Source organism: Solanum tuberosum, unplaced genomic scaffold (genome assembly GCF_000226075.1).
Source record: "Solanum tuberosum cultivar DM 1-3 516 R44 unplaced genomic scaffold, SolTub_3.0 scf00478, whole genome shotgun sequence".
Classification (NCBI taxonomy): Eukaryota; Viridiplantae; Streptophyta; class Magnoliopsida; order Solanales; family Solanaceae; genus Solanum; species Solanum tuberosum.
The window spans coordinates 313,605-324,778 of record NW_006239405.1 but is presented as its reverse complement, the minus strand read 5'-3'; the positions used below and the strand labels follow the sequence as shown (position 1 = coordinate 324,778).

The following is an 11,174-nucleotide window of genomic DNA, read 5'->3' as shown; positions in this document are numbered from 1 at the left end:
CAAGTATTCCTTCTTATAGATATCATCGAAAAAGCGGAAGACTAAAAAGACTTTTCTTTGTCTCGTCCACACCCAGGAAAGAAAAGTTCAGATCAGTAACAGCAGACTTCCAGTTCCTTGTTCCCATGAAAGCATGAGTGAACGGTCAATTATTGTTGAGAGGATTTGAAAGAGCCGAGTCTGTAAAAGGCTTATCGGATGGGTAAGAAAGACTTCGGTCTATCCAATTCAAGTTCAAGACCGGTTAAGAGAGCTACGTCTAGCAGGGTTGGGCTCATCATCCCAAATCGAAAATGAAAGGAATTGGTAGTGAAAGACCAGATCCTTTTTTTCATCAATTGTAGTATCTATGCGCTAATCCTTTTAGATTTACAATCCTATTTCTATTATAAGAAATGAGGTTTTAACCCACTTTAAAAGAGTCCTTAAGGTCATAAAGAGACCTTAAAAATGAGTTTTCTAGAGGTGAATTCTTTTTTCCGGTCATAGTATACGGCATTACCGGTCTTAGTTTTAGGAATCCCATCCCTAACGAGCTAGAAGTTAAATAAGTGCTCTTAGCCTTTTTCTTGACAGTAGGATTTGGGAAGCTCTTCCCTTCTGCTCGACTTGTCTATTGAATCAGCTCTTTTCCAGGAGGAGGCAAAAAGAAAAGCTTGTGTTAAGCATATCGCTTTTTTAGAATGATTTGATCCATCAATGGCAGCTATATGAGATAGCCTCAGTTCGTACCTTCGGAACAAGCAGAATAGGAACAGTGGACCTAAGCAAAGGAAAAGATGGACCGTAAAGAAGAAGGGGATTACCAAAGAAAATGCCCAAACAAGATAGGATCACTTCTAGCGGGACGGAACTCTACAGACTTGATGGACGGGCTTTCCTTTCAAAAGGCAACAAAGAAAAAGAAAGAGATATGTGGCAAAGAATGAATTGATAGAGGTGTGGAGTTTAACTGAGATAAAACAGAATCAAAAAGGGCTAGGAGCTCTGGCCGGTAACGAAACTAAAGCTTCACACGAGTCTTACTTCTTTTTTCCAACTTGAAAGGGGAATAAAGCATGATTGCGAACTGCAGATAAACTCGTTAGCGGGAATAACAACGACTAGCAGTACGATGAAATCTGATAAAAAAGCGGAGTAGGTAGTCTTCAAAAACTAGGGTTGCTTTCTCTGTTGGTTTAATTCGCCACTAGGTGGAATCAGACCAGGGGTAAAAGAGATATATCCATTTTAGCCACCCTTTCCATTACTGATCTAGTTGCTCTTGCTATCTAACCCGCTACTTTATTATATGATCTTTTATTGACTTCAAAAAGTCAATTTTTTCCTGGCTTTCAACTAATCCATAATTTTCCTCTCCTTACAGTCAAATGGCCCAAGGGCCCCCTCTATATTATTATTAATTAAGGATGTGTAAAGGTGTGCCTATTTTCTTTCTCTTAACTCAGATGTTTTTATTTTTATTTTTTAGTAAGATAGTAGTGGATCGAGAAAGCAAAGCTTAAAGGGCGAAAGTGCTATACCTACCCTCTCTTGTTTCAGGTATTCCAATCGTTCTCAAAGTATATAGCTCTAGTAGTCCTTTCTGCCTATTACACCCCTTCGCTCTAGTGATCGCTTCGTCCACTACTCTTCTTATCCAAGTTCTCAAAGTATATAGCTCTAGTAGTCCTTTCTGCCTATTACACCCCTTCGCTCTAGTGATCGCTTCGTCCACTACTCTTCTTATCCAACGTATTGAACTCGTTTATTCCACTCGCTCCCTAACTCTAAGAGAAACTCTTCTTTTTAGAATTGTTGAAGAAACTACCAACTCTAACTATCTAACTGCACTGATCGGGGTCGATCTCACTGACCCCTTGCTTCACCACGCCCAAGCCGGAGGCTAAGGAGAGCAGAATAAGTAGAAGGTGGATACCGCTCATCAAGAGCTTGGTTAAGTGTCCAAGACCGTATGCCTTGCTGGTTGGATCTGAATCTGCTCTATAGTTATCTAATCTCTTTCTTTTTCCTACCCCTCCTACGAAGGGAAGTACAAAGGAAGCTGTTTCGAAGTTGAAGGGGCTCGTCCATTCACTATATGTCTGTATTTTCATACATAAAGAGGAAGATTAAAAACTCATCGATCTCCTTACCGCTCCGTGAGGGTCTTCATTCACTCTTCTCTTACTTCCCTACTTCTAGAAAAAAAATGTTGAACAAAAATGATCTTTCTAAAGTTAAGGCAGCAGATCGATCGGCTGCGATACGGGGCCGAGAGCAGCAGTAGGAAAAGCGATAAGCCCTTCAATCTACTCCTCAAAGTAGGAATGGAGGGCCACATTTTTAATAATTCAAATAGATAGTTCTGCTCATATCAAGGGAAGCTCTTCATTAACTGAGAAGCTCATTGGCTCGCCTTTGACTCTAGCCTCTCATTTAACTCGCTACTTCGTAAACTTCTCAGTCCCTCGTAAGTGTGGCACGCACCTCTACATCTTTTCCTATCTATAGTCAGGCGATTGCTGATCAGAACTACTAGCTATCCATCTAGCCCACGATAGCGAAGGCTCAAAAAAATATTGAATGAGGTCATTAACATTGAATCATCATAAGGAAGTCAAGTAGTCCGTGACTGACTAGCCGACGCTTCTGCCTTTCCACTTTCCACGAGTAAAAAAATGTAACGATAGCTAATAGAATTAGAGAGCTAGGGCGAAATACTTGTAGCGAGTAAAGAATGATTTCACTTGGGTGTTTGTAGTAGAGGACAACCAATCCTCTAACTACAAGCTACCCTCCTGACCACCCTCCCATTTACAGAATTTTACCACGAGGGACTATGTGCTCAGATGCACCTAAATTTTGATGACCTGCGTCCTTTCACCAGTAATGGTTAATTGACTAGTGCCATCATGACATCAGCCTCATTATCTCCGGAAGAGTTTGGATAAGGACATAACAACCACATTGGTGTAGTTGAGATATCCCATCCTTCACCCATGTCGTAGCATTTCTATATTAGTCCAAATTTGATCAAATTCTGATCTTCATTTGTTCTTCTCCAGGATTTACTACACATAGGAACTTCCATCAATTGATTGATAGTAACCTCTTCTGACAGCACAGTAATATGGTACCAGGAAAACCATCGCAGCCACTGTTCCATCCATTGACGTACAACAGTGCGTTCAAGTATCTTCCGCTCACCATCAAACACCAACCCTTCAGGGAAGAGTTGTAACTCCTTAGGTTTTAATTCCTTTCGGAGAAAATCTATTATCTTTCCCTTCAAATAAGGATTGAGGGGCGAGGGCGCCGCCTTCCAATCCAATATTCTAGAGGTAATAGATGTGACTTACCTGGCTTTAAGCAAGCCGCTTTCAATCGTTCCCATCGTTTTGACTGGGTAGAATGAATGTGAGAACAAACACGGAAGCCCACACCCCCCAACCTTTGTAAAATTGATATATTAATATCATATTTGGTTGCAAGGGTAAAGACCTATGGTTGTCCTACAAGACCACAACGCTCTAAGAGATATTGGAGATAGATCAATTTGCATATCTTTCGTCCAATACCTTTTAGTAAAATCGATTGTACCATTTTAAGATATAATCAATTTTGATTCTGAAATGGTAACACCGAGCTGATCCAGTAATTGTCTGTACTGCTCTGCCACTTTTACGTTGGTGATTAGGATATCATCACCTAGTAAAATGTAGTTAGTAAAAGGAGTCCTATTCCTCGGATATGCACTTTTTGCTGCCAACCATACAATATAATGGTGTGACAATGCAAATAATGACCAAGATCCGTAGTAACCCAAGGGCTGTCCAGTCAGAAAGGCAACCTCACTCATTCTTTCCTTAATCATGGGAGGTAAGACAAGAAATGTGTTGAGAGGCCCAATGAGTTGTTGACTATTGAAGATGCTAAAGTACTCTCGAATATACAAGACATAAGAGAGAATATAACACTCAATGGCCAACGGTCTGTTGCTGATTTTAAGTCAAAGGAAAATGTTTGACGTTTTCTCTTTGATTTAAATCTCAACAACGGACGCTCTTGGTCGAAAGTTCCATCAGTTGGAATACTGGATAGAACCTTCATTGGCCACTTGTGGACAGGAAACAATAAACTTTGCTTAATATAGTTGCAAATTGCAAAGATACGTCTCATACCACCTCCCTCAATCACCTGAGCTAACCGACCAGTTGCTAACGGAACCCCTGTGTATGCCCCTAGTAACGTACTAAAATAGGGACCCACAGCAGATTCAAAATAATTGAATATTTCGTTAGCAAACCAGGTATTATTACTCAAGGGTACAAAGACCTACGGTTGTCCTACAAGACAACAACGCTCTAAGAGATATTGGAGAAAGATCAATTTGCATATCTTTCGTCCAATACCTTTTAGCAAACTCGATGGTACCATTTTAAGATATAATCGATTTTTATTCTGAAATGGTAACACCGAGCTGATCCAGTAATTGTCTGTACTGCTCTGCCACTTTTACGTCGGTGATTAGGATATCATCACCTAGTAAAGCGTAGTCAGTAAAAGGAGTCCTATTCCTCGGATATGCTCTTTTTGCTGCCAACCATACAATATAATGGTGTGACAATGCAAACAATGACCAAGATCCGTAGTAACCCAAGGGCTGTCCAGTCAGAAAGGCAACCTCACTCATTCTTGCCTTAATCATGGGAGGTAAGACAAGAAATGTGTTGAGGCCCAACGAGCTGTTGACTATTGAAGATGCTAAAGTACTCCCGAATATACAAGACATAAGGGAGTATATAACACTCAATGGCCAACGGTCTGTTGCTGATTTTAAGTCAAAGGAAAATGTTTGACGTTTTCTCTTTGATTTAAATCTCAACAACGGACGCTCTTGGTCGAAAGTTCCATCAGTTGGAATACTGGATAGAACCTTCATTGCCCACTTGTGGACAGGAAACAGTAATCTTTGCTTAATATAGTTGCAAATTGCAAAGATACGTCTCTTACCACCTCCCTCAATCACCTGAGCTAACCGACCAGTTGCTAACGGAACCCCTGTGTAAGCCCCTAGTAACGTACTAAAATAGGGACCCACAGCAGATTCAAAATAATTGAACATTTCGTTAGCAAACCGGGTATTATTACGGTCAAAAGGGTAATATACCATTTTAGACCATAAAATACCAGGTGAAAAGAACCCATCTGGAATTGAATTAATTTTTTGAATATTCCAGATAAAAGCTGCAATTTCATGTTTCAGGTTCACAAAGATATTATGATCCTTAGCATACTTTGCAGCCTCCTTATCGACTGTATCGTCCACTTTTAAGTCAAAACTACGGACGAAATTGTCTAATAAGGGGGTACTTTTCCAAGTTGGTTCCCAAGACATTCCTAATTCCAAGGGAATGTTTTGGAGGTGTGGTAGATAGATTGGTTGGAGGTCTCTAAAAGAGGTTTTAATCTCATCTAGGACTTCCAAAACTCTCCCAATATCAGGGTGAGGAGAAGCCATAGAAGAAAAGGTTGCCTTAGTCACTTTCTTGGCAACCAATATCAACTTAGCTAAACCAAACCAAGATAGGTAAAGTTTAACCAATTTATCACCTCGATCAGACTTCGCTCTTACGTGTTTTCGTAATACAGCGGGTATGATCTTGGGAATACCACACCTGGTCAGGGATACTGGAACAGAAAGTAAATCACCTTTATGGTAATTACCAGCATAGTACCGCTGTAAGGATACTGCACATTGCTTTAAATATAAGGCAGTGTACAAGAATCCAGATTTCTGTTTTAAGTATCTGACTTGCTTAACAAAGGAACATCCCGCAAGGGCAATCTCTTTGGACATGGACGCAGTGGCGACTAGAGGAACTCGAAAGAGAAGTCCCTTTAATCGTCGGGCATGTTCAAACATGCCCCGCCAGGAAAACTTAGGAGATCTTTCGATCGCACAAAATAATTTTCATAAAGTCATAATAATATGTTTTGTGTGTTTCGATGATCCCACTAAGGCTTTCCACTCTCCCTGTCGGACCAAACGAATCGGTCTCGGGGGGAGGTGCGCCTAGGTTCCAACCAGGGGTTCTATTCCTTTAAATATTATATTTTCCATTAGCCAAAGCTTCTGGGAAGGATAACCTATATCAAGATAGAACTAGAGATTATAACAAGATATTAGTTCTTGACCAATAGTGAAGTAGCCTTTAACAGCTATAACATAATTGACCTTCGAACACAACCCTTGTTAGTGCTCCATTCGACATCCTTAGAATTAACCAAACAACCAAATTACCCTTATTATTCAAATAAAATCAATCTGTGTGCTCGAAAAATCCTAATTGGAAAGTTGGAAGACTTTCCAACGGGGACTGATAATCCCGGATAATGCCAAAAAAAAAACTATTTCACTTTCAAATAAAATAGTACGAGTTGTAAATGCGTAAGAGCTATATAGAACCACCTTTGGCCGGCCTCACATCTTCCCATCCTCTACTTAGTTGTCTCAATTACATCGATCCTAAACTACGTCCAGCCAAGTATTCTTGCCCTTACCCTTTCTGTCGAGCACAACCTCCCGAGCGCTAGGTTCAAGCAACTTCATACCACTTCGTCCCTAGCATGCATATAACAGAGCAACCAGCCCCCTTCAACATCTCTCATAATGTGTTCTACGCTGTTGAAAGCTAGATCCACATGAGGTGTGTAATGCATAGCTAAAAAAATGCCAGTCACTATCTGAATGACTAAACAAATACCCGCTAACGAACCGAACCCCCACCAATAACTAAGATTGCTTGGGGTTGGATAATCTATCAAATGTTGATTAACTGTGGAGGATATATGTTGTTTAAGAAGAGGGAGCCGTTGGTTCCTTATAGTTATTTCTTTTTTTCTCTTTTCTATCGTGACAACTTTTGTTCCCCCACCTTTTAGCGTTCTGGGGCCCTACTATGTATTAAAATGTGAGTACCCTTTCTTCCACCTCCGAAGGATGGAGGGGGTATACAGACAAAAAAGCGTCGAAGGGGTCGGATCACCCTGGGTTACTGAACAGTCGTCCAACTTCTCAGTGACCGAATAAGAGAGGTTTTTACCGCTTTCTGTTCTCTCCAGAACTCTCGGACTGATCATCTTGCTGCAACAAAGCAAGATTAGGAATGAATCTAATGGAAATTTAGGTCTCTATCCGCTTGGAAGATTATTCTTTCCTTCTCGGCGAAAGAGGGCAAAAAGGGTGTGTGGGAGAAAGAATTCAAAAAGGAGAGAAGATTTCGTCCACCAAGTGGGACAGAGTGCAACCCCTAAGCAATTGGGGGTTCTCGCTCATCTCTTGGGGGTTTATCTCATCTGAAAACTTTTCCTCTTCCATTAGCATAGCTAAATTTAAATAGGATGAATCAGCTTCAGGAAAAGTAAGCCCCCTTTCCTTGATTGAATTTGGCTTCGCTGCGCCCTGAATCAATCAAAAAGCTTATTGATTTGATTCATCCCATTTCATTTATTTGGACAAGAGGGAGGCTGTGAGTCACCTGGGCTACGGATTTTTCCGTTGGTTGATTCTCGAAATTGAAAAAAAAATCGGGTCCAGACCCACAAATGAATAGGAAGCGAGGCGAGGGTCCTTAATTAAGGGGGGAAAAAAGGGGTGGGCTTTGTTCTGGGGGGCCGCCTTGCGCAGCTTTAGAAAGGAGAGAATGAATTTTTGAAATTCTCTCCAACCCTTTCTATCTATCTTTAGAAGTAGGGCGAGAGAAAGTCAATATGATATTTGCGTTGGTTTTTCCAATGAAACTAAGCATTTTTCTTCTTTCTCATTCGAAAGGCTCAGTCCGACACCCTGACTTCAATGATAGGAACAACCTCCGCACTCCGGCGCTCCACTGAACAACAGTTCTCCGCCTTACTATATTTAGAATACTGGTCGATCCTTCGGGAGTTACATTCGTAACAACATTACATGTTATGTTCACGCGGTGATATTTTATCTTTCCAAGAGTACTACCCTGTACGTAGTCTATGTCTGGGGAGCATACTTGACAGGAGATAGACACAGGCGGTAGTGGGGTCCCCCACTTCGATTCCCTCCCCGTTAGCATCTAAGATCCTAGATAAGGGATTAGTCCGTTAGGTCTTTTCGGTCCGGAGCCGGCTGGTAATGGACCTACTTACCTTGCTTGTAGACCTGTTGCAGAGTGAACCATTGTTGTATTGGTTTGGTGGTTGCTACCAAGACAATTTCTTTATGCCCATCAAAGGACCTCGAGATGCTAATCCACAAAAAAAGAATACGATAAATTTGGAAGAACTCATATACGGAATTAGGGAGACTCGTGTAAATACATCGGTTTCTTACTCGTGCAAATGAACTCTTTCTTGGCAACTTGGACAACTTAGAACGATGTTTGTCCCGCATAGCACTAGGAAGATCGGGATCTTTACAAAGGGCTTTATAAAGCTTTCATCTCAATTCATATTTAACCTAGCCGCAAGCAATCTACGTTTGTGATCTCGTATATTTCGCTTCTCCGACATCTTACTGAGTTTCCCCCTCATCTTTTTGCAAAAAGCCGCTCCACGGTGGTAAAGTCTCATCTTGTGTGTTGGCCGAAGTTACAATAGTAACTTTGAACCCTCGAATATGTTCGAAGATCTCGAAATGATCTTCCAGTTCGGGGGAGAATTCGCCAAATTCCGTTTCCATCGAGAATTGAATTGATCTTTCCCTTATTTCGAGCGGAGAATCTAACAGAGACATTACTGTGGATATTCTGACAAAAAAATGTGACATTACATGCCCTCGGAGAGTGCTTTGTCGTGCTAGGTCACTGACATATCCTTTTTGTTTTATTTGACCCCAAGAATGGATTGGATCGAAACGACTTTCCTGTTGAAGCCCTTTGTTTTAATTTCTGGCTGTACGGAATCTCCATAGCCAATTTTCTATTTTTGATAGAAGGTGTTGTCTTTGGTACTACTATTATTTTACACGATCCAGGAACTTCCATAACGTTGGCGTGATTCGGTTTGAGCAACGGATCATGACGTGATGCATCCTCGTAATGAAAATAGAGTGGAAACATGAGTTGATCCATAATGAGTATTAGATTGAAGTTCTCTTAAAGAAGACCGCCAACTCCTATCTCGAAGATACAAAGCGCCCTATCCTCTTCTCTTGTGTCGAAGTATAGTGTAGTGTGGTGAGGTTTTGCCTCACAGAAAGAGTTGGAAATTAGGATAAAAAAGGAAGAATTTACGCTCTTTCAAGTTTAAGAAAGAGATTTAAGTCCTTTATGGCCCTTTCAACTCGCCGAAATGGAAGGCTTTGCACTGTACCCAACTGGAGAATCTCCTCAGGTGCAAAGCGTAAGTCCTTTCACTAAGCGCTTCTCCCATTGGGGAGAAGATGAGCCCCCTGATCTGGTTCCTCTTCGCAAGAAGAGACTCAACCGAATAGTCCCGTCCCACAAGTGCAGCTTGAAGATGTTTTTCAATCTGCACTTGCGTATCAACAACAGAATCTATCATTTCTTCCCTATAAGCTTTCCCCCATAAAATGGTTCTTAACCTACTCGCGAGCTCCACTCGACGGGTGTCATCATCGAGAAGCGGAGGGTGGAGCTCTGGGATCAGGGGCGGTGGATTATCCTGACCTGGGGTTGGAGCCGACGAGGAAGGTGAATTCCATAGATCCGTTTGGGAAATTGAATGAGTAGGGCTCACTTGCTGCACTTACACCCCAAGGTCCGGTGCAGGGAACATGTCCGAAATTCCTCTGAAAAAAGAGGACGACGTGGGAGAGGCTGATGCGGCAGAGTCATTTTCCTCGGATAAGTTGAGGTACTTTTGCCAATTATCCGACCCCGACCCTGAATCCACCGCCCTTCCTCCAGCGGAATTATCATCCATGTGCAAGTTGCTGCAACCGCCTACCAAAGAGACGAGCGAAAGAAGAAGGATAGGCATTTCCAAACCAAAGAGCCTAAAAAGAGCACGTAAGGCATGGAGTAAAAAAGAACCTTTGACCCTCTCCATAATAAGGTAGGGATCAAAGCCAATCCAATGAGACAGGAGCCAAGTAGTCAAAAGAAGGTTAGAAAGGAGAATCATAGAATGAATAAAAGGTAAGGGTCGAAGGACTTTTAGAAATCCGATCGGTGTAAACATGATATAAATTTTTCTTTGTCCTTTCTTATTCTTAGTTTCCCCCAAAAACAGAGAAACTTGTAGGAAATCGCCGGTTGGGTTTGGTTATCCAACTAGGAAAGGCATGGGGCTTTTGGGCATAGTAACTAAACACTTAGTTAGCGTTAGGTTTTTTTATTATTATTATTTCGCCAACTCAGGTCTTTTATTATCATACAATATTATTTTGCCAACTCACAGGTGTAAGTGCTATAGTACAGTATTGACTGGTGTGCTTTGGTGTAACCGGGGGGCTGGAACCAAAGAAAGACTGTACCCGGCGTCCCTTCCTCTCATCAGGCAGCTATCTCGAGCTCATTGAACACTAACCTTCTTCTTTTTCTTTTCTAATCGTCGAAATTATCTCAATTGTGCCCCACTTCCATTGGAGCACTCTTTGATACGTGTTCTGGAATTCTCCAATTCAGTGGAGTGGGGCTTACCTTGAAGCGGATTCCAATGTCATAGCTTTTGCCTTCCTCACTCGCTCTGTTTTTTTTATTCGGAACCCAGTTTCACCACTCTATCTCACTATGGCCACCCTGCTGGAGAAGATTACTGGACCACCTTCTCCCGTATTACTACCTTGTTTTGTTGTGCCAAAAGGGACTAAAAGCGTACTCTGCTGCTAATCTGGTAGCCATCTAGCAGTATTTCCTATTTTTTGACTTACTTCTTTCTCTTTCTGTTTTTGGGGTTTTTTCCTATGATGTGTACCTGTGTCTTTGAAGAAATAGAGGATGGGGGCCAGTTTAGGAGTATAATTTTTTTGATTCATTCATTCATAAGGGTGTATGAAAAGAAAAAGTACTCTTACTTGTTGCAGAAAGAAAAGTAGCATTTTACAAAGAGCTTTGATTCATTAAGATGAAAACTTCACACAGGAAGTGTATGTCACGTATATTTGTTAGTCTATTATTGTTGGGTTTTATGGGCCTCCATGTGTTTGTCTGTGTGTGGTTTCTGAGCTAGGAGCGGTTGGAATTAAGTCCTACTCA

General features: G+C 41.5%; 2 protein-coding genes across 2 annotated transcripts; both read right to left on the bottom strand.

The window, feature by feature from the left end:
- Positions 1-3,586: 3,586 nt before the first annotated feature.
- On the bottom strand, positions 3,587-5,842 carry LOC102589521 (uncharacterized). Its single transcript, XM_015303855.1, is given in 3 exon segments — positions 3,587-3,744; positions 4,044-4,223; positions 4,333-5,842. Coding segments are annotated over 3 exon segments (1,848 nt in total).
- A 2,478-nt stretch (positions 5,843-8,320) lies between these two features.
- On the bottom strand, positions 8,321-10,927 carry LOC107058309 (60S ribosomal protein L5, mitochondrial). Its single transcript, XM_015303850.1, is given in 2 exon segments — positions 8,321-8,839; positions 8,841-10,927. Coding segments are annotated over 2 exon segments (558 nt in total). The 5' UTR covers positions 9,087-10,927; the 3' UTR covers positions 8,321-8,527.
- Positions 10,928-11,174: the final 247 nt, after the last annotated feature.